At 34.9% G+C, this 25,322-nt stretch overlaps 1 protein-coding gene across 2 annotated transcripts in view; it reads right to left on the bottom strand.

Annotated features, from left to right (window-relative positions):
* CHM (CHM Rab escort protein) overlaps positions 1 to 25,322 on the bottom strand; it is a 214,379-nt gene that overhangs the window by 7,019 nt on the left and 182,038 nt on the right. For both annotated transcript variants that reach the window (XM_081126003.1, XM_081126004.1), the window contains one exon: positions 13,239 to 13,337. In XM_081126003.1, the coding sequence (XP_080982129.1) occupies positions 13,239 to 13,337 (99 nt within the window). The remainder of the gene's footprint in view (positions 1 to 13,238; positions 13,338 to 25,322) is intronic.

Here is a 25,322-nt window from a genome sequence, read left to right as displayed (position 1 = left end):
TAAAACAAGTTAGATTTCTAAAATTAATTTGATTTATTAGTAAGTTATTTAGATTTAACCCCAACTGTGTTCTCTTGGATTTCTATCATTTCTCCTCACCAGTATCAAAGAGCTTATGATTACATTCATACTTAAATTATGCCTCTAAAGACAATAACATAAATTGGTTTTCTTATGAATCACATGGAGAAACTACCTTAAAAATTACACAGCAATTTGAAGGGAGGAAGATGACAGCACTGTGACAAGGAGAGCACCCTTGCTTCCAGCCATGAACTCGATTTACTGCTAAAATACCGTATAACTAGCTTGGGAAAACCCTAGAAATATCCCAGAGTGGACATATTTCGAGTAGGGAGCACTGAAGAAACATCATAGAGTCTGGTAAGGAGGGGGCGTAGAAAGAGGGAGGACCCCCTGAAGCCAGTGCTGGGCTCTGAGGCCCCAGGGCTAAAGGCTGCAAATCTCCCTCGATTTAGGAGTGTGGACTGGCATCCAAAAGTGGGGATCTCAAACCCTGAGCAGAGAAGGGAGGAGAGCCCCAGCGGAGGGCAGAGGGACCCAGGGGTACAGTGTGCCTGCGAGGAGGGGTACAGCGTGCCTGCGAGGAGGGGATCACATCTTTCTAGTGAAACAAAGCTTCTAATGGTGGGCGTGACAGGTGCCTTTCACACAGAGTGCTGACCATAGGAAAGGCAGTCCCAGTGTGTGGCTCCCGAATAGAAAGGGTCCAGAGGGCTGCACTGAGCAGCCACATAGAGGGACTCTTTGCCTTTCTGTAAGGCATTGTGTAGAATCCCAGAAAGCATTTGATCTGTGTGGTGCAAGGAAGGGGAAGAGAGCCCTCCCACCAAGAGAGACAGACTGGAGCTGCCTGTGGGGAGGATTGGTTCTCCAGCCACCTGAGCTCGCGATTCTGGGATTTCTGATCCAGCCTGAGGGGTGCCGGGACAGTATGAAAGGAGCTTCCCCAGCTTCACTGAGATCAGCTGTGCAGGAGACTTGCATGGGGCTGACTTTGTGAGCCCTCCTGCTTGGTGCCTAGGCATGGGGGCAAAGGGACCTTGCAGGGTGGATTCTGTGCTTATGTGTTGCTTTGTGCGCTTTTGAGGTTTTAATTGCTGAAAGGGTCTCCACCTTCCTGGCTTGCATTCCGGAGACAGATCAGAGAAAGCTGGGATTTATATCTCCATTGTGGAGAGTTTAAAATTAGCGCCCCCTACAATTAGCCAACCAGATCTGGGAAAGGAGGGGCAGAGCAAGCCTACCTCTCCTGCAGGCTAGGAGTACCACCCAGAACAGGAAAGGGACTGGTTCAGATCACCAAAGCCCCAGGTATACCCTCAGGGTACAGTCCTGGGGGGGAAGGGAGAACACCTCACAGAATGACATTAGAAGAATAAGACTCTCAGGTTCTATTGTTTGGGAACTGCAGGAAAAACTTAAAATCCTTGAGGGTGCAGGGCAGGAAAAGTGCTCACCGGAATTTTTTTTAATGGAACTCACTGAGCCCAGGATGCTGAAACTGCCCATATAGAAAAGGTAACAGACTGAAATCAATCTGAAACTGCAGCAGGCCATTGTATGGAGAACTAGAATTGGAGGATAGTGTAGAGACTGAGGAGTTGGCTTTGAAGCAGAGAATAACTTCCCCACAATGAGTGCCTGACAGCAAAACCTCTAAGTAAGGAGAACTATATCCCAAACTATACTAGCTGGCCTGAACCCTGAAGACTCTTCAGAAGACTGGAGAAAGAACAGGCAACCATAAGTGGGAGCTGACAAGTGGAGGTGGTCCACAGAGAGCATCAGATCAGCCAACTACCTAAAACACCAGAGCCAAACCTAGACAGCTCCTGACATTAGCTTATACAGAAGATTTCCCAGGGAACTGAAATCAGTATATAGAACAGTCAGTCACAGGCAACATAAGCTGCCCAGATAAAACTCACCTGATTCACATTTTTTTCCCCTTAGGAAAAAGAGAGAAAAGAAAAAAAATTCTTTTTTAAAGTTTTCATTTTTTTAAAATTTGTTTTGCTTTGCTTGTTTTTTGTATTTGCTTTTTGCTTTGCCATGTTTTGTCTTTTGTTCTATAATCAAGATTTTCTTGATATTCTCTGCTTAATTGCTGGGACATTATCATTATAACCAATAAGTTTACTACTTTTCTCTATTATTTCCCCCATATCTCTTATTGGACTCCCCCCTTGCCCTTGCTTTATCTCTTTCTCTCTTCTCATTCCATTGCATAACTTTTTTAAATTTCTTTTCTCTTTCTCCCTTCTGTCTTCCTATCTTTTTGTTTTTTGTTTCTGTCTCCTTATTGTATATTTATTTTTTCATTTTAAACTATTTTACTATTCCTACGCTCTACCCTTAAGTTTTTGCTTGAACCTCTTCCAGAATCTTTTCTCTGCCCCTTTACCTACCAGTAGCTTCTCAATTTTTTAGTTTTTATTTTAGTTTAATATTATTATTTTTTTTGTTTTTCTTACTATTAGCAATAAAATCCTTTTCTCTCTCACTCTCTATTTTTTTCTCTTTGTTTTTCTTTCTTTTGCATTAACATTTGTGTTCTCACTTCACTCTCCCAATTATACTTTCACTTCGGATGTTTTCATTGTGATTGTCAGGATATTTTGTAAGACACTGCCTGTTTCCTGGCAGTTTGGTCGTGTATTGTCTTGCTTTGCCAGCACCCGTAAAACAGCTCACATGATGTGGTTGAGGCTGAGACACACAGTTAGTCAACCTGAGAGGAGAGTCCTCCAAAGAAAGGGTCAACAACAATCTAGATCTAATCACAAAAAGAGAGCCCAAAGAACTCACAAAAGGGACACCAACAAAAGGGACACACCTAGAGTAAACAGTTCAGAAGTACACGGAAAACACACCTCTGGGATCCACTGGACATACACTACAAAATCCCACCCCACAAGACTGGGAAGTAGCAAATATATCTAATATATAGACACAAACACTAAGAAACACCAAAGTGGGGAGACAAAGAAACAACCTCCAAACTAAAGACAAGGAAAAATCACCAGAAAAAGAACTTGAGGAGATGTAGTTAAGCGAATTATCAGATACAGAGTTCAGAGTAGTGGTTACAAAGATGCTCAAGGAAATTAATGAGAACAACAAGACACTTAATGGAAAGGTTGAGGAACTTAGTGAAAACATAAAAAAAGAGATAAATATCAAAAATAAGAATCAGGTAGAAATGAAGAATAGTATATCTGATACAAAGAACACGCAGGAAGGAATTAAATGCAGGCCCAATGAAGCAGAGGATAGAATAAGTGACTTAGAAGATAAGGAAGGAAAAAAACCACTCAATCAGTGCAGCAAAAAGAAAAACACTTAAAATGCATGAGGACAGTCTAAGGGAGATTTGGGACAACATGAAGCAAAACATTTGTATCATGGGGGTGCCAGAGCGGGAAGAAAGAGAGCAAAGGATAGAGAATTTGGTGGAGGAAATATTGACAGAAAAATTCCCTAGGCTGGTGAGGGAGAAAGCCACACAAGTTCAGGAAGCACAGAGAGTTACAAAACGAGGGACTCAGAGAGACTCACTCCAAGACACATCCTAATTAAAATGGCAAATGTTAAGGACAAAGAGAGGATATTAAGAGCTGCAAGAGAGAGACAAGCAGTGACCTACAAGGGACCCCCAATAAGGCTGACAGCAGATTTCTCAACAGAAACTCTAGGCCAGAAGGGAGTGGAATGAAATTCTCAAAATAATGAAAAGCAAGAACATGCAACCAAGACTGATTTATCCAGCAAGGCTATTGAAGGTGAAATAAAGAGCTTCCCAGACAAAAGAAGGTTAAAGGAGTTCAGTACTATCAAACTAGCATTGCAAGAAATGCTAAAAGGACTGCTTTAAGAAAAAGAAGAAATATTGAGAGAAACGTACATCAGCATAAATGGGGAAAATGGCATTAAATGAGTATATACCAATAGTAACCATACATGTAAATGGAATAAATGTTCTAATAAAAAGACACAGGGTAGCTGAATGGATAAGAAAACAGGATCCAAATGTGCTGTCTACAAGAGACCCACTTGACAGTAAAAGATTCACACAGGCTAAAAGTGAAGGGATGGAAAAAAATATTCCAGGCAAATCAACACGGAAAAAAAGCTGGAGTAGCAATACTTATTTCTGACAAAATAAACTTCCAAATAAAAGACCATAACAAGAGATGAAGAGGGTCTCTACATAATAATAAAGGGATAAACCCAACCAGAGAAAATAATCTTTATAAATATATACACCCAATAGAGGAGCATCTAAATATATAAACCATTTCTTGGTGGACTTTAAGGGGGAGAGCGAAAGCAACACAAGCATAGTGGGGGACTTTAACACCCCACTGTAATCATGGGACAGATCATCAAGAAAAAAAATCAACAGGGTAACACAGACCTTAATTGAAACACTAGACCTAATGGATTTAATGGATATTTATAGAACATTTCATACCAGAGCAGCAGAATATACATTCTTCTCAAGTGTACATGGAACATTCTCAAAAACAGACCACATGTTAGGGCGCACGGAAAGTCTCTACAAATTCAAGGCGCCTGAAATCATAGGAAGCGTCTTCTCGAATCACAATGCCATGAAACTAGAAATCGACCAATATAGCCCAGCTGGGCGTGGCTCGGCGGTTGAGCGTCAACCTAGGATCCACGCGATTGGGGTTCGATTCCGGGTCAGGGAACATGCCCGGGTGGTGGGCTCGATCCCCAGTCGGGGGCGTTAGGAGGCAGATGATCAATGACTCTCTCATCATTGATGTTTCTATCTCTCTCTCCCTCTCCTTTCCTCTCTCTGAAATCAATAAAGATATATTAAAAAAAAAAAGAAATCGACCAATATAAAAAAAGTCAAAAATATTCAAACACATGGAGGCTAAACAGCATGCTATTAAACAATGAATGAGTTACCAATGAGATCCAGGAAGAAATCACACACTTCCTGGAAAAAAACAAACAAACAAACAAACAAATACGAAAATGAACAGACAACAGCTCAAATTCTATGGGATATACCAAAAGCAGTTCTGAGAGGAAAGTTCATAGCAGTAAAGGCATAACTCAAAAAACGAGAAAAGGCTCTACTAAACCATCTAACACAACAAGCAAAATAACTAGAATGCAAACAGTAAGAAAAGCCCTGAGGAGAAATTAATGACATAGAGACTAAAAAAACACGACAAAAAATCAGTGAAATCAAGAGATGGGTCTTTGAAAATATAAGTAAAATTGATGCACCTTTAGCCAGACTCATTAAGAAACAAAGAGAGAGGACCCAAATAAATAAAATCAGAAATGAAAGAGGCGATATAACAACTGACCCCACAGAAATACAAAGAAGTGTAAGAAAATACTATGAGCAACTACATGCAAACAGACTGGACAACATCGGTGAAACGGAAAAATTCCTAGAAGCATACAATTTTCCAGAGCTGAATCAGGAAGAGGCAGAAAACCTGAATAGGAACATAAAAACTAATGAAATTGAAGCAGTAATCAAAAAACTGCCAGCAAGCAAAAGTACTGCTCTAAATAGATTTACAGGTGAGTTTTACCAAACATTCAAAGAAGAATTAACACCTATTCTCTTCAAACTATTCCAGAAAATTCTAGAAGAGGGAAAACTCCTAAACTCTTTTTATGAGGCCAGCATCATCCTAATTCTAAAACTACATAAAGACACTACAAAGAAAGAAAATTACAGGCCAGTATACCTGATGAACACAGATGCAAAAATCCTCAATAAAATACTAGCAAACCGGATCCAGCAACACATTACAAAGATCATACACCATGACCAAGTGGGATTTATTTCGGGGATGCAAGGCTGCTATAATATCTGCAAATCAATAAATGTGATACAACACATAAACAAAATGAAGGACAAAAATCATATGATCATATCAATAGATGCAGAAAAAGCAACTGACTAAATCCAGCACCCAATTTCGATAAAAACTCTCAGCAAAGTGGGAATAGAGGGAACACACCTCAACATAATAAAGGCCATATATGACACACCTACAGCCAAAGTCATATTCAATGGACAAAAACTAAAACCATTTCCCTGAAAAACAGGAAAAAGACAGGGGTGTCCGCTTTTACCACTCTTATTCAACATAGTATTAGAAGTCCTTTCCACAGCCATCAGACAGGAAGAAAACAGAAAGGTATCCTAATTGGAAGGAACAAGTAAAACTGTCATTATTTGCAGATGCCATGATAACGTACATAGAAAACCTTAAAAACTCAATGTACTATTAGAATTCATTAATGAATTCAGCAAGGTAGCTGGAAACTAAATTAACATCTGGATATTGATGGCATTTTTATTCACCAATATTGAACTCCCAGAAATAGAAACTAAAAAAACGATACCATTTACCATTGCAACTAAGAAAATAAGATACCTAGGAATAAGCTTAACCAAGGATGTTGAAGACCTGGACAATGAAAACTACAGGTCACTGAAAAAAAATAGAGGAAGATATAAACAAGTGGAAGAATATACCGTGTTCATGGACTGGAAGAATATCATTAAAATGTCCATACTATCCAAAACAATTTATCGATTCAATGCAATTCCTATTAAAATACCAAGAGCATATTTCACAGAGCTAGAACAAACATTTCAAAAATATATATGGAAACAAAAAAGACCCCAAATAGTGGCAGCCATCTTGAGAAAGAAGAACAGAATTGGAGGGATCACTTTACCAGATATCAAATTGTTCTACAAAGCCACTGTAATCAAAACAGCCTGGTATTGGCATAATAACAGACATATAGATCAATGGAACAGAACAGAGACCCCATAAATAGACCCACGCCATTATGGTCAGTTAATATTTGACAAAGGAGGCAAGAGTATCCAATGGAGTAAAGACAGTCTCTTCAATAAATGTTGCTGGAAAAACTGGACAGGTACATCCAAAAAAATGAGACTAGAACGCCAACTTACACCATACACAAAAATAAACATAAAATGGATAAAAGACTTAAATGTAAGTTGCAAAAACCATAAAAATCCTGGAAGAAAACATAGGCAGTAAAGTCACAGACATTTCAGGTAGTGGAATTTTCACTGATACATCTCCTAGGGCAAGAGAAACAAAAGATAACAAATGGGACTACATCAAACTAAAAAGCTTCTGCACAGGAAAAGAAAATTGCCTCAAAATACAAAGGAATCCTACAGTATGGGAGAACATATTTGCCAAGGATGTATCTGATAAGGGGCTAATTTGCAAAGTGTACAAAGAACCCATACAACTCAACAAGAGGAAGACAAACAATTCAATTAAAAAATTGGCAAAGGACCTGAATAGACATTTCTCCAAACAAGACATACAGATGGCCAAGAGACATAAGAAAAAATGCTCAATGTTGCTAATCATCAGAGAGCTGCAAATTCAAACCACAATGAGGTATCACTTCACACCTGTCAGAATGGCTACCATCAACAAATCAACAAATGACATGTACTGGCAAGCAAGTGGAGAAAGGGTAAGGCTGGTACTCTGCTGGTGGGAATGCAGACTGGTGCAGCCACTATGGAAAACAGTATGGAGGTTCCTCAAAAAATAAAAATGGAACTGCCTTTTGAGCTAGTAATCCCACTTCTAGGAATATATCCTAAGAATCCTGAAACACTAATCATAAAGAATATCTGCATCCCTATGTTCATAGCAGTGCAATTTACAATAGCTAAGATCTGGAAACAGTCCAAGTACTCATCAGTAGATGAGTGGATAAAAACCTCTGGGACATTTACACTATGGAATACTATGCAGTTGTAAAGAAGGATCTAGTACCCTTTGGGCAATATGGATGGACCTGGAGAATATTATTCTAAGTGAAATAAGCCACGCAGAGATAGACAAACATCGTATGATCTCACTTATATGTGGTGTCTAAAGAACTTAATAAATTGATGAATAGAACAGATGCAATGATATGTAAGCATTAATTAGACTGAGGAATCTCAGAGGGAAGGAGTGGGATGGGTGGGTGGAGGGTGAGAGATTAACCAAAGAACTTATATACATATATGTATAACCCAAGGACACAGACAATGGTGTGGTGAGGGAGTGAGGAGGAGGATGGGACAGGGTGGAAGGAGTCAATGGGGAGGAAAAGGGACATCTAATATTTTGAACAATAAAAAAAAATTATATAGCCATTCAATGGTATAACAGCATTATGAGATGTCTAGACTAGACAAATCTAGAGACAGAAAGTAAATTAGTGGTTACTTAGGGCTCTGGGGAAATGGGGGTAAGTGGGGGATGAATGTTACTGGATATGAGTTTCTTTGTGGGGTGATGGAAATATAGTAAAATTCACTGTGGTGATATCTGAACAAATTGTGTGAATACATTAAAAGACACTAAATACTACATTTAAATGAGTGAACTGTATGGTGTGTGAATTATATCTCAATAAAGCTGTCATTAAAAATAGCATATACGGGATTAAAACTTCGATATCCTAACTCTCACTGTGCCCTACTGGATTACAAAATTAATTGGAACCAACAAACAAATAACAGAAATTAGGTTGGAGACTGCAAGTTATTTTAGCACACATTCTCTCATTTAACATCAAGCATGTATATTATGTGTGTTAGAGATTGGGCGAGGAGCTGGGGATACACAGTTAAAATAGACTTAGTCCTTAATTTTCTGCTTTTTATGTCCCCTCGTACAGGGCTAGCACACAACACATGCTCAATGAATAATTTCTGAACTGATTTTAATCCTGTTTTTAGGTATAATGAAAGTATGATGTGCTTAATAAAAGGTCCAACCTTATTTACCTCAATACCTAAAGCCTATTCCTTGCTATCTTAATAATTATTTTTCTGTCTCTCTTCCTTAGAAATGTTATAATTAAATTTTACTTGGTTGAAAACAAAAATATTGCTGTTAAAATATTTATTGACTATATCACTTTCTTTAGTCTGAATCTGAACAAAAATTCAACTTCTATATAATAATGGATGTATATGAAGATTACCCAAGACCATGAGGCGCATTATGAATCATAAAGAAAATGCTAAAGGTACAGTTATCTAGTTGATTCAGTCTTATTGTTAAATTGGTAATCAATATAAAGAAATTTTCAGCTAACTGCAGTATTCAATTAACAAGAATACCCCATTCCCCAATTTAGGATGAACAGGATTTTATGGTATTTAATTTAAAATATCTCTACTACAAGAATACCAAATACATTATTTTTCTAGTTCATCCTGAAAAATCCATAATTATTAGTATGTAAAAAGTGATCCCTTAAGATATCCCTTTCTAATACTAAGATCTATGAGTCTAAGGCATCACTAACTTCAGGTAAGCACACTATAGGTTGCAAAACCTATTTACTGACAAAATAAAGGGTCATAAGGAATTCATATTTCACAACAAAAACCATATGGCTCTTAGTATATTTACTGGTGAGTTTAGTTTCATTAATCTTACAGGAAGATAATTAAACATTCCGCCTACAAATTCTAACACCAGACTCCAGGAGCACTGCAGAATAGTGGGCTAAGATCTAGAAGTCCTTTAATATTGCCCAGTCTGTTTCTGAGTGTACATAAAGAGCTTGTATTTCATGAAAGGTCCAGGTCAGAGGAGGGTTTTCACTAAACAACATTTGGGGAAAATGAATAATCCAATAATTTATAGGAAGGAAATTTCATAGAGGTTGGAGCTTTGAAAAAGAGACCATGAGGAAGATGAAAAGTTGACATAGGCTGAAGATAAATACTCCAGATACAAAGGAGTTATCAGGCTTTGACCTTAAAACCCTCAAAGAGACATACAATTGCTTCATCTTTCTTTGAGATGCAGTGAGAGAGCTGGAAAAATAACATGTAGTTGTGAAGTACACAATTATCAAAAAATATTAAGGTTGTGGAGGTTTGGCTAGGAATATATCAATTGGCCAAAAGTAAAATTGGTTATCTGTAATAGCTCACTCAATTAGTGTGAAAGACTAAACAGTAATAGGTATTTAGAACAGGAGCTTGGGGAAACAAATACAAAAAGGAATTAAGATAAGACATTTGACTTCTCAGTCCAACAATTACTTAACACCATTACCAGCCACCAATTTCAAAATAACATCCCTTTGATAGATGATTGGATCCAGAAGATGTGGTACACACACATATATATATACAATGGAATGCTACTCAGCCATAAGTAAAGATGAAATACTGCCATTTGCAACAACATGGATTGACCTTGAGTAGATTAAGCAAAATAAGTCAATCAGAAAAGCTAAGAACCATAGGATTTCACTCACCTGGGATATAAAACTGAAACTCATAGACACAGACAATAGTATAGTAGTTACCAGAGGGAAGTGGGGTGGGGGAGGTAAAGGGTAAAGGGAGCCAAATATATGGTGACAGAAGATGACTTGCTTTGGATGGTGGACACAATGCAAAAGGAAGACCATGTATCATAGAAATGTACACTTGAAACCTATATAATCTTATTAACCAATGTCAATCCAATATATTTAATAAAAAACATAACACTTTTATAAGGGGAATTTCTGTGTTTAGGAAGTGCTGCTTTTTTGAGATAGGAAATGAATGAGATGGAATGAGGTAACTCCACACACCATGCACAATGGAGGGAAAAAGAGAAAGAAGGTGATGCAGTGATGATACCACATTGTAGACATTTTAAGATACCGTATTAATGAAATTCTTGCTTCAGTTCATATTAAAAAATCTCAATTTCCTGAGTAAAATAAAAAACCACATAGGACAGTTCTATCAGTGAGACTGCTCACTGCTTTGAAGGATGTCTGGAAGAATCAACGCATATGTGAATCATGAGCAATCAGTTAATTTTCTCACCTGCAGAATCAGGTTCATTAAGCATAAAACATTTGAAATTTCTTTGGACTAGTAGTAGGGAAGGGTTTAGAGATCTTTGATGTTCTTAAAGAGGCCTGGGAGGTAGGGCTCTTGGAAGTATTAGTATAACTGCTTCTTCAGACAGAGCATATGTCAAGAGCTCTGGCTGACACCTCAAATGCGAAAAAGAGAGAGGGAATAGGCGAAAATCTTCACAACCCAACTGAATTTCTCAGATACAATGGCAAAGAAGTACTATATTTGAGAAGAGAACATTATCTTTCACAATAAATAAACTTCCTTGTCCAGTAAATAGGCTGACTTACACAAAGGTTTATGAAGCATAGCACTACACAGAACATAGAATTCAAATAAAAAGAAAAAAATAAGCTCAAATGAAGTTATTTCTTTGGCACACACTTTAAAACAAAATATTTACAATGCTCTAAAGCATAAGGTTTCATATCATTGTCAATCAAAACATAATAATAAAAGCCATCAATCTGTAAAAATAGGTGCTTTTGCTACAGAGAGGAATGTGCTTTAATGTATTAAAAGTTCATATTGCTCATAAAGTTCCTGCTTCCTCATTTAGGCAGGAAAATGAATTGAGTTCTCTTTTCCAGGTGACTTTGCCTCTTTGACCTGCCATGGCCCAGTGCTCGCTTTATCTGGTGATTCATTTTCAATAACTCCAACAGTATTTGTTCTGACATTTTAATTAAAATATGACCACTACCTCATCCTGATGATAAAAAGGCCTATATGTCAGTGAAAACTAGCTTTTCAGTGCCTCGGTGCACCTGAGGACCCCTCTGAGCACATAGTTCTTACTAAAGAATTTCACTCAGGTCCTAAACAATACATCATTTCAAAATGGGATCACTTTCAACATTAAGATTAATGTTTAAAAATCTAAAATGGCTAGAGGATGCTAAGTAATGAACATGTAATTTCCCTCACTTGATTTTTAAAAAAAGGGAAATTAAATGCATTTAAAAAGTGAAGAACAATGATACAAGATTCAAATTTAGTGTATTATTTGAGACTACCACACAATAAAAATAAAAAATATCTAAAATTTCAGAAATAAAGGAGTTCAGAGCTTTTATAAAGAAAGTAATTAAAGCCAAGGATAAAACTATGATTCCAAATTAGGTTTAGAAATATTATCATGTACCATAACTTTGCAGGCAAATGTTTAACAATAATGTAAACATTTACATGAGACTTTCCAATGAAGAAAATACAAATATGAAACAAATTAAATTCCAAACTAAAGTGAAGTAAATTTTTAGATTGTAGGATTTTATTCAGTAAGCTAAAAGAGAAGTTAATTAATTTATATTGCTATTAGCTCCAGAGAACAAACCAGTTTTTGCTCTTATGTAAATATAAATGACCATCTACATACTATCTCTATATTAAGAAAACAAGACACATAGGAGATGAACTAAAAGGAAATAATATGTAGGAGTAAATAAATGATTTTCTGAACAACTGTAACCTCCAAAGGAAATGAAGATATATGAATCAATGAGGAAACTGGCCATGATTCAAGTGGACATGCAAATCTTAAAATGAAAATCACCCTCACTTCATATAAATTAAGATCCACTAGGCTGTTTTTTGATCACTTACATACAAAATACACTACAATTTGCTCCATTCAGAACTACAAGAGCTATCCTATGATGTAGGGAGATAAAATTAAAAGTCTGTGGTTGAAAAGCATTTTTCCACCATGAATAAGGAGCATGGTGGCATATCTATTTTAAGAACTAAATATTTATCAGATCACTAACAAACTATGCATTTAAAAAACATTAGTTAGGAAGTATTACTACATTGTTCAATTAATATTTTAATCTTCTCTCAGTTGAACCAATGTGTTTTTTTCATAAATGAAGATCACTTTTTCTGATAAAGGAATTTATGCTCTGTGTAACACCTGTAAAATAAAGAAAATTTAAAAAGAAAAAAATTGTTTCCAAACTTGCCAAAATTGAGATTTCCTGGCAGTCTTTTTTCTATGCACAGGTGTATGTACACATATAAATGTACATTTTTTGCACTTAATTACATATGTTATGTGTGTAATGTGTATTCTTCCTTTACCATTAGAGTGAATATTTTCCCATTTTTAGGATAAGAATGTGCTCAATCATCCTAATAAAACATGTAAGCATTGTTACTGAATACTTCACATTTCAGTTCAGATTGCAGAAACCTTCATGAGAAATTTAAGAGGAGTGAAGTGGTTACGTTACCTTTCCATCATGAATATTGTTTATGATTATTTTCTTACCTATCTCCGTTTCAGTATATGGAGTAAACAATTTCTGCACAACTGGTTCTAAATCTTCTCTTGCTGTTTTAGAAGATGTACAAGTCAAATGAACCAAATCTGTTTAAAAAAAAAATTTTTTTTGAGTTCCTGCTTACCACGAATTTTACGGGGTATTCACATTCAAGGCACTAAGCTGGTTCCATAGGAAATAAAGAGCTGAGCAAGCCATGGCTTCTGACTTCAAGAAATTTATAATCTAGTGACAGGGGGACATGTAAAAACCATACCAATATGCTGTGTTTGTTAACTAAATAGCTAAATATGTGTTAACTAACAACTATGATAGAGCACACTAAGGCCTAAGAAGCAGCAGCAGTTGCTGGTTCATTTTGTAAAACCAGCAGAGTAGAAAAGCATAGGAAAGCATTTATTCATAGAAAGAGCTTAAGCTATCTTCATAACACTCCCAAAGAGGGTTGATAAAGGACTGCTGAGCAAAATAATTGTGTAAAAAAGACTGAAAGTGAAGTATTTATTTACCTAGAGAACAATTCATATTTGTCAGACAGAAGAACCCATTTATACAAACTTTACTGATAAGTTAACAACTAATCATCTATTCATTATGGGATTCTCTAAGAAACTTTTTGGGGGGATACTGTTGGCTTAGTTTGAATCATACATCTACTTGAAAGTTCATAAAATAGCATAAGTTAAAAGAGTCTATACTATTTTCTGAAATTCCAAATCACTTCCTTTTGCATTTATAAAATCATAGGGCTCAGACGTCAGAGAATGTTTGGGTTAGAGAATATCATGTACTAAAAATAGCCCTTCATAGAAGTGAAATGCTGTAGCCTAATTCATTTAAAATTCCTAAAGGCCTACACACAGAGGTAAAGGAAGGACGAAAAATTCTATGTACTGAAAGAAAGGGCTAAAGGGATCCTTAAATGGGAAAAATTCTTATGGTCCTGGAAAGGGCTTGGAGGGATAGGTTAATGGCAGAAAGAATGTATTTGAGAACAGTATATACTGAGAAATTCCATCTCCCAAAACACCAGTAGAAAAATACACCCACTTCTTTTCTAAAAGTTTATTTCAGACTGCTAGACTTTTTTTTTTAATCCAGGAAGATAGTTCAAAGTTTATCATGAGCACCAAAATCAAATAGGAATCTTGTTATTAAAATTCACTCCATAGTCAACTATTCTCTCTATATATATATCTAAGCATAAATCAAGGACTCTTAATAACCATGTGTGCTAAAAATCACATTTTGTAGTATTTATTTTTCCAGGTCCACCAAAGTAAGTGATATTTTAAGAGGGTTCCTGCTTTACTTATGACCTAATAAAAGATCTACCTTAATTAAGCAATGTTTTTACATGAATTTAACAAAGGTTCCCATTGGTTCTGCGACATTGTAGGATGTATGATACTAATTATTTCAAAAGGTATAACTTTCACAGCAAAATTATTCCCAATTAACTTAAATTTTTCAAATGCTATATAACTTTGGTGGGAGGGAGTTTAAACTCTTCAGAAAATTGCTGAATTAAACAGAGCAGAGAACTACAAAGGCAAAAATACCTGATATAACACTCAAGAGAAACTGTCCTGACTCCTCATCTCACAGTCTTATAAAATACCAATGTTCATGTCAAAGTTCTCAGTTTTCCAGTTCTTTCCTATTCAATTAATGTGTACTAGGGGAAAAAGGAGATAAACATAAATATAAAAAGTATATTTTGAAAAATATCTTAATGGTAAACTATTGGTTCTATAAAACAGGATATATAAAAGAAATACACTGGAGCAATTATATCCTTTATGTTTCCTAACAATATAACAGAGTTCAGTTCAGGGAGTGCTAGCAGAAATTTCTAGTAGTGAAGTCAGATAACCATCTTGTACTTAATAATTTTTATAGCAATCCTTAGAAAGAAAAATTAAAGAAATTCATAACCCGAATTCTAATATCTATACCTTGATGTCACATCGATGCTACATTATTATCTACAAATTTAAGATATAAATAGCTATTTTTTCTCCCTACCCATCCTACTTTTCCTGTTGCCTATGTCACTTCCTTGTATCCGTTACTCTGAATTCACTACTTCTCTTCATATCAGAAAGATTACTGATGTTATTTTTTTTAAAAACTCAGATTATTTTTAAAATTGGCTTATTAACATTCATACTTCTTGTAAGCCCTTCGTCAGGGCAAGTTTTAGAGTTGATTTTTTTCTTGTAAAGATATAATTGTCATAGTGTGTTCAATAAATATTTGTGGCTAAATATAATTTGCTTCCCTGTCATAGGCAGACATTAAGTACTCATAGGCTTAAACAGACATATGCATGCCCACGAATCTATGTATGCATACACATGCGTGGGGAAAATTGTCCTACTTTTATATGAAATGTAGGAAATTATCTAATCGACCAGGATAGAGGTAAGAAAAGTATCAATGGATAATCCTTAAATTATTTAAATCTGCCTGAGAAATGTTCACAGACATTTTAAGATTTACCTATAAAATTCTCAAAAGAATTTAAAAGATTATGCAGAATTGACTGTACAGCTAACCTGTATTTGTCAGACACTATTCTAAGCATGTTAGAAGTATCATTTCACTTCACCTATGCAAAAGCCAACTGTTATCCTCATTTTATGGGGGAGAAAACAGGAACAGTGGACTTAAGCAGATTTCCCAAAGCTATGCAATTAGCAAAAGGAAGAGCTGGAATTCAAGTCCACCTGGGCTGCCTCTAGAGTGTCTGCTGTTAGTCACAAAATAATGTTGGGTAATTTAATAATCTCCTGTCCAAGGTGCAGCCTGTCACATCAGGCAGCGGTCATAAAACTAGGATGTGTACAAAGATACAAGAGGACTTTTCACTAGGTACAATAACTGTAAGAAAGTTACTGTCCAGATGCTCAGCCCAGCCTCCTTCCACTTTATTCAGCAATGCATTTTAATAAATTTATTTGTTTAATAATGCTTTATTGAAATTATAATATATTATAGTTTGATTAATTTTATCCAAATAATAATTGTATTGTTTAATCCAGAAGCTTATTGCCCAAGAAGATTTAAAAACTAATTCTATTTCCATGTATTTTTTTTAAATGAGTGATAATGGGCATCAAATATCTCTGGTACTTAATTCAACTGAATACATTTTAAAAAGTGATATTATAGTTTTACTATTATTTATCAATATTTATAAAGTTAGAAACTACATTCTTGGCAATTATTTGAATATAACAAAAATTTGTATATTTCAACTTGTTAGTGTTCAAGGGGTACATGAGAAAAAGTTTAAAGGCCTAAGCATTAAGGTAATCACAAAACCAAACTTACAGAATGTCACATTTCTACTAAAATTTATCTCTGTATAAAAATGCTTCTTTGCATCCTGTAACTTTAATTCTTCTCCACAGCATTAATTTGCTCAATAAATGCTAAAAATAACCACAAATTAGATCAGATGGGGAAGCACTTTCCTAAAAGTATTACATTCATTAGTACCAATTAACACCTATTAAGATTTTGAAGACGTAATAGAAGTGGAAATGCTACCCACTGGCATCAATAAGTGAAATTATAATTGGCTCCAAGAAAATATTTTAAACCCTGACTCTACCTTTTATAAACTATGGTCCTTTTAACTCATTTAGCAACTGCTTAAAGGCTTAATGGGATAAAAGACAACAAAATGTGTTCTCTGTCACAATTCCTCTGTCTGCAATATACTTAGATTTGTGTTGGCATTAAAGAAACCTTGGTGCAAAATAAGCTTTAATTCATAGAATGTAAGGGTAATGCTTGAAAAAACTTGGATGGAGTGCCAGTCACAAACAGCACCACTGAAACAAAGAGCTTCTGACATTCAGAAGTAGACATCATCATCAAACTAGAAATAAGAATATACTTTCAGTTCTCTAAAACTGGGTTTGGAACACTGATCTGTCATAAGCTACTGTTCTCTTACAAGTTGTTTTTTGTTTTTGTTTTTGTTTTTTTATTCAACATATGAGAAGTAGGATTTCTACTCAGAATTTGTACAACAATGAGCACATTTGAAAGTGACAAAAGTGAAAAGTCTAATGTTCAGCAGCAGGGTGATATTCTAAAGGATGGTTATACAGATCTGGTATGACTTTTCCTCTCTGTATAGACTTGGCCAAATCAGTTTCTCTCTCTGGCCTCAGCATCCTCATTATTAAATGAAAGAGATGGAATTAGTTTATCTACCACAAGACCTCTTTCTAGTTCTAAAGTTTTATGAATCTAACGCCTTTCTCATTGGCCATGCTGCTTTTGATGATGACAGACTTTAAACCAAAAGCTGACGGCATTACAAATATGAGTGTAAAATCTAAGTAAATGCTTGCTGAAAAAACTAGGAAATCTATTCCTCAAGCTTCTGAGATTATCACACACAGAAGTCATTCACTCTATACAAGTAGGCATAAATTGTTCCAAATACATTTATAGAAACTTTATGTATGGGCTAGTAAGCAAATGCATTTGGTAGTGCAACCTAACTAGGAATACATAATTTATATTCAGTGGTACCTTAGTTTTTTAATGTAATCCATTCCAGAAGACCGTTCAAGTTCTGAAATGTTGGAAAAAACCAAGGGATCAACAGCCGACAGCTAGGCCTCAGGATCTTGCCCTCAGCGGAAGCCGTGTGGCATGTTGGACTTCCCAGGCCAGTTCGAAAACCAAAGCATTGACTTCTGGGTTTACAGCATTCGTAAACTGAAATGTTCGTCAACAGAGATATTCGAAAACCGAGGTACCACTGTATAGGGATCAATGTGGCTCATAACTTCTTTCATATAGGTATAAAGGCCAAATATAACTTATGTAATATAGTCCCAGTAAGAATATATGACTGTGTCAATGAGATAGAAAAGTTCAGAAACACATTTTCTTTATGGTACCAAATGAGGAACTGAATTTGATGACATATGGGCACACAATTTGGTTTTTGAATACACCCGTGAAAAATTCCAAAGTAACTCTAGAGTCAGCTTGTACTTTCTCAATAGAATTTAACGGAAAACACCTTTGAATATCAACTTGAGATCGTGAGGAAAAATATAACGTTACTTGTAAAATCAAATCCGCAGGTTGTGACACTACTAATAAAAAGAATTTATATAGTCACATTTTCAAAAACAAATAAAACAGGCACCAATGATTGTTCCAAATCATTATCTAAACTCATTTTTATGAAAGGCATATAACATTTTCTTTATAGGGTCATAAAAGCAGAAAGGATTATATAAACTAGCATATATATATATATATATTTAATCTTTTTTTAAAAAATATATCTTTATTGATTTCAGAGAGAGGAAAGGAGAGAGAGAGAGAGAGAGAGAGAGAGAGAAACATCAATGATGAGAGAGTCATTGATCGGCTACCTCCTGCACGCCCCGGACTGGGGATCGAGCCTGCAACCCGGGCATGTGCCCTGACCGGGAATCTAATCCAATCCCGATCGCCTGGATCCTAGGTCGATGCTCAACTGCTGAGCCACGTGTGGTCGGGCTACATATATTCTTGATTATTCATTATTTTATATATGTTCACATTATATATTCACAAATATATAATCATATCACAAATAACATCCTGTAACATCAAATCCCAGAATAAAACTGCTGTTACTGATGGATTATTATTTACAAAAAAAGGAGACTTAAAACGGCCTAGAATATGAATTAAGTACTGTCAAGCGTGTGAACCTAAATGTGAAATAGAAGGGTTGCAGAGATAATGTTTTACTCATTTACAAACAAATTTAAAAGTAAATAAATCCCATATTAGATTCATTTAGGATTAAGAAAAGATAAGTAGAAAATACAGATGTCAGGTATCTTCTGAAAGATGAACTATGTGTGTGAAAAATATGACTTGTTCAGCTTTGGAAAACACAAAAAATAAATTTCAAATATTTAAAAATCTCAATAACTTGAATCACATAAGCTGAGGGGAGGGAAACTTAAATTGATTTATAGATTTAAAAAATATATATAACATTACTATTTTTAAAAAGAAAAATAACTAGGCTAACTTAGGGTTGCTTAGAAAAGCCTTACAGTAATGGATAACAACGACTTGCTATCATTATATCAAAATACCAACTTAACCAATATTGACCTTTGTTTATATTGCAATTACAGTAACTGACATCTTACTTATTCAGAGGTCTTTTACATACAACTAAGAACCAGGAAGTATAACACCTATCCCTACTCCTAAAAAAGGCTCTTCAGTACTTAAAGATGTTATAATGTCCCACAGACTAACAACCACAAGCTCAGAACTTGATTACACCATATGCAATTTCAACAATTTTGGCTATCTTGTTTTCTGGCTCTGTACAGATAATAAACAGCAAACAAGGGGGGAAAAGAGTTCAGTGAAAAGTGCTGCCAGGAGAAACAACCTGACAGCTGCATGAAAACAGCTGGAGGAAGACATATAAAATGTAGATGCAAGAAATGATAAAAGCATGACAGTATAGGGTCATTTAGCATAAGAACAAATAGGCCTAAACACCTCAATAGGCCTCAAGGGCATCACTGGGTTGCAATGGTATATAAAAATAATGTTCATAATATTCCTAAGTTATAAGAAAAAGGTTAAAAAATGTTTCATATATTTAGTATAGAATGTCAAGGAAATGTGTGAGACATGCTAGAAAGATAATTATTTAAAAAATAAAAATTTCAACCCTAAAAGAATACATTTCAGCTATCTAAAGAATATATTTGGAGAGACTACAGTACACTGTGGGGTGCTAAATAAATGATATAGCATTGACCAGTGTTTATATGCTAATGGGTATTTCTAACTGGCTTTCAAACCTTTCCTATTCAACCTCAATTCCGCTGTAATAAGAACTCATTTAACAAATCACCTAAAATATTTTTATTTTGAACAAATGGTATTTCTGGTTTTCTTAGAAAGCATTTCTGTTAGGCATTGCTGGTCTGTATGCAGATCAGAAGTCTGTTTCTGGAGGAGGAAATTATTCTGAAATAAATGTGACACCCGTGAAAAGTCATTAAAGAGACTAAAAAGTGAAAGTGAACTTAAAGTATTTTAGTATCTTAAGGACATTTACATACTTTGCAGCATTTGCGTAGCATAAGATAAAAAATAAAACATCTAAAATGCGTGATTTGTAAAATGAAAAATTAAAATTGTTGAAAAACTGAAAATACCGAATTATATATTCTATCTTATTACACAATGCCTAAAATATTAACATAAGGTTTTCTTTAACAAAAACTACAAAATGAATTTTATGCATTATACTTCACTGAATGCAACACATTAACTGAATAAATTTTAATATACAGTTAATACCGGTCAACCCTGAATTACACTGTAAAAGGTCACAAATTTCTATCCCATTCTCAATGGGAAGAAAGTAAAAGCTGGTGCTGATTCAAGAATGGATGAAACAGAGATAAAGATAAACTGAGTATCAGAATTAGTCCACAAGTGAGTACTCAGTGTGTGCTTGAAAAGTACAACATAATCTTCATTATATGTGGAATCTAATGAACAAAATAAACTGATGGACAAAATAGATCCAGAGACTTTGAAGCATGCAACAGACTGACAAATCTCAGAGGGCAGGAGAGGGAAGAGATTAACCAAAGAACTTATATGCATACATGCATAACTTATGGATACAGACAATAGTGAGGTGAAGGCCTGGGGGGGGGGGAGGGTGGAGGGGAGTCAGTGGGGGAAAAAGGGGATACCTGTAATACTTTCAACAACAAAGATAAATTTTAACAAAATACTTATGAAAATTTAAATTCCTCATCTCATATTTAAGTGGTGTAAAATGCTTTTGAAATCAGAAACATTTTTAAAAGGAAAATATTATTTTTTACATATAGATTGCTATGGCTAATGAAGAATAGACTTTACTAGATTCAGACATTAACAAAACCCAGTATTTAAAAATAAAAAGACTTCAATTTTTACTAAAGAATTGCCATTTTTTTCTCTAAAAGCCATAATTTTGTAATAAGAATGTCTAGCAAACAAGCTAATTTGTTCATGAATGATATATCTTTAAAATGCATTTCATTGTTAAACAACTGAACTATAAATCACCAAATCTCACATCATTTACTCTCTATAAATTTCATTTTATTACCTGTGAGGAATGGGTACAAGTCACAAAGTCTCACTGGTATATATTTTGAGTGCTTGATTTATTCAGGTATAACTGCATTAGTTACAGTGGTTGCCAACATTTATCTTCAAGTGATTTTTGCAACAGGAAGACAATGAGTCCATGATTTCATCATTACAACCTCAATCTGAATTGAGGCAAGTGAAGGAATTTGGTTCCACTCAGCTGGCAATACTGATTATATGCCTGTCATTTATACAATGGACTGAAGTCTAGATGTATTTGTCTACTTAAGTAATTGTTTTAAGGGAAAATAAGTCTCAATAAAAACTATTTAATGATTAAAAAAATGTCAAATTTAAACAATATTTAGACTTTATTCTTCCTAAATACTATAAATTTTTATTTTTTCATTTCTATAAAACAATGACCACATGGAGGATTATTAACAGCTCAACACTGTAATAAGTATAAATATGAGAGTATAAATATGGGAAATCTACAACATAGCTAATCTCATATGTGGATGAAAAGGGGTGACATGCTAACCTGACTAGCTCAGGGCAGGTCGCACGGTGGCCTTGCTAAAGTAACCACAAAGGATGGTCTGAAATTAAAACTTTTTAATTAAAAGCAGTTTATGGTGGGCAGTCATGTCCTGGGCCAGCATCTTCCCCAACAAAGGTCAATCTTTACCTTAACTGAGCCTATCTATTGTCTTTTTGCATCTACAATAAATCATTGGAATGTCAAAGTAATTCTCCTTTTTCCAGACCCCTCAAAGCACAGGCACCACTCACTCTGTGGAGACCACAAATCCCCTCATTGTTATTGAGTTAATTGTTGACTATTAACTATCCTGTACCCACCTGGGTAAAAGATGTATATGTGTCTATCAATTTATTTTTCATCTAATCCCAGAGGTACCTGTCCCTGCCCCCCAGCCACAGTGCTTTGTTTTCTCCTGCTTCCCTAATCTATCACCAATGGATTTCATGTAACCCACATAAGTATCTTCTTTTTATTGTAAGGTATAAAATAAGGTGCAAAACTGCCATTCTCTGGAGCATTATCTGAATCTGTTGAGATTTTTGCTTCCTGGCAATTGTTGACAGTTTTGCTCAAATAAACTCACAAAAATTCTTCACATTTTTTATTGTTTCTTATGTTGACACAGAGATATAGAAAAATAAGATCATTCAGACAGAATAGTAAAAAATCTTCTCTCAAGAACCCTAATAGAGACAAATTCTTCTGCTGAAGAATTTTTTTTTCAAATATGAGTAATGTCAAATTCTACATACTCCTCCCTCAAGGTGGGTTTTTATACCATGAATCTTCAGCATTTTCAGTTTCTGGTGCTTGATCTAAGAAACAATGAAATTTTTCTGTGAAGAAATAATTATGTAAATTTTAAAAACCTGTTCTACCATGCTAAGGATATTCTTTATTCAAAAGGTTAAGGAAAAAACACAAAACTCTTAAAAGAGATTTAGAAATAAAAGTAGTTAGGGAAGAGAATGATTTTGTAACATTATAAGCTAAGAAATCTGCCTATAACCAGGGAGTTTCAAAAGAAGGAAATAAATTAGTAGAGAACAGGTGGGGATACATAAAATAAACACTTGACATATTTTTAAATTTTTTTCTGACTTGAAACAGAAAAAAAATCAAGAGAACAGGAAGGGTTGTTTAAAGCCTTCTGTGATATTATCAGGCTAGTTCTGTTTCAGAAGACAGGCATGCAAATCACCAAGAGTAGAATAAACAGGACTAGTTGTGACATCAATGACTCAATTAGGGCAGCATCAGGAAAATACATCATTAAGGACTTTTAATGTCCGAATTACAAATTACTCCTTAAAGTCTATGAAGAGGCACAGAGCATAAGAAAAGGAGAAGGGAAAAAAGAAGCCAAACTTCAATTAATAAAAGCAAGTGAATGAAAAAATGTCAGTTTTTATCTCAATGTATTTCTTAAATATTGTTATATATCAAAAATTAGCTCTATTATTAACTATTATGTAGGGCTTCTAAAATAATGCATGTTATCATAGGAAGAAAGTATACAAGATCTAGAAATAAACATGAACTTCTCTTTTTATCTAGAATAGGGGTGAGAAACCTCTTTTCTGCCAAGGGCCATTTGGATATTTATAACATCATTTGCAGGCCACACAAAATATCAACTTAATAATTAGCTATGAAAAAAGCTCCTAGATTTATTAAATTTCGAGTCCCACCAGCAGTTGCCTTGGCAGGGCCAGACCAAATGATATATGGCCTGTGGGCTGGATGTTCCCCATCCCTGATCTAGAACAAGGCAAAAATATAAATAATAAATTCAAACTTGTCTCCTTCAGTCAACTTTCTGGGTGTAAGCCATATGATTGAGACTAAAAAACCAAAGCCAGTTAATTTGTATATACTGCTGGTTTTGTATATATAAATTGATTGAGCTATAGTAAAGATCAGTGAGATAATTTTAAGGGGAAAAAAAGTGAGAAAGCTGGAGCTGGAGAGGTTTTTAGAAGAAAAAAAATCTTAGCCATTTTGCTTAAAATAATGTCACATACATTATCAAACATGTATACAGGACATGTGGCTTTTTTTTCACACGATGCAAAATCAGGATCATTGAGAGTTTTCGATTTCTTTACAAATCCTTTAGACTAACTCCCCAATTTTTTAACTGAAGTGTAACTGGCATACAATATTGCATTAGTTTCAGGTATACATCATGATTTGATATTTGTATACATTGTGTAACCACAATGGTATAATCACCACAATAAGTCAATCCAGTTATCCCATCACCATAGAAAGGTAATATAGTATTACTGACTATAGTGACCATACTGTAAGTTATATCCCCATGACTTATTTAAATCTGGAAGCTACTGCCTCTTGATCCCATTCATTCACCTGTTTCACCCATCCCCTAGCCACCCTCCCCTCTGGCAACCACCGATCTATTCTTGTATCTATGAGTCTAGTTTTGTTTGTTCCCTAGTTTTGTTTTTTTAGATTCCACATATAAGTGCAATCAGATGGTATTGTCTTTCTCTGTTGGCTAATTTCACTTAGCATAACACCCTCAGGTCCATCCATGTTGTTACAAATGATGAGACTTTATTTTTTTATGGCTGAGTGATATTCCATTGTATGTATGTAGGTACACACATTTTCTTTATCCATTCACCCATGGGTGGACACTTAGCTTATTACCATATTTAAGTATTACAAATAATGCTGCAATGAACATAAGGGTGCACATATCTTTTGAACTGGTGTTTTTGTTTTCTTCAGATAAATACTCAGAAGTGAAATTGCTGGATTATATGGTTGTTCTATTTTTAATTTTTGAGTAACCTCCATACTGTTTTCCATAGTGGTTACGCCAATCTGCATTTCCACCAAAAGTGTACGAGGGTTCCCTTTTTTCCACATCCTTACCAATACTTGTTTATTGACTTGATGATAGCCATTCTAACAAGTGTAAGGTGATATATCATTGTTTTAATTTGCGTTTCCCTGATGTTTAATGATATTAAACACATTTTTATGGACCTGCTGGTTATCTGTACGTCTTCTTTAGAGAAATGTCTATTCAGACACTCTGCCCATTTTTTAATCAGACTGATTATCTTTGTGCTTTTGAGCTGCTTGAGTTCTTTATATATTTTGGCTATTAACCTCTTATCAGGGGTTATGCTTTGTGCCTGTTCAAAGACTTTTAGGTGTAATTTATGCATTAAAAGTATTTAATACTGTATTTTCCTTCTGCTCCCATTCAATAAGTTTTCATTTTGATGATGTTTTCTTTCATTGTAATTTAATGTAGTCCAACTTTTTTATTTTTACTTTTGTTGCCCTTACCTTTGGGGTCACATACAAAAAAACCCACCACATT

This window comes from Miniopterus schreibersii (genome assembly GCF_964146895.1).
Source record: "Miniopterus schreibersii genome assembly, chromosome: X".
Taxonomy (NCBI): Eukaryota; Metazoa; Chordata; class Mammalia; order Chiroptera; family Miniopteridae; genus Miniopterus; species Miniopterus schreibersii.
The sequence above is the reverse complement of the archived record's forward strand: the minus strand, read 5'-3'. Positions and strand labels throughout refer to the sequence as shown.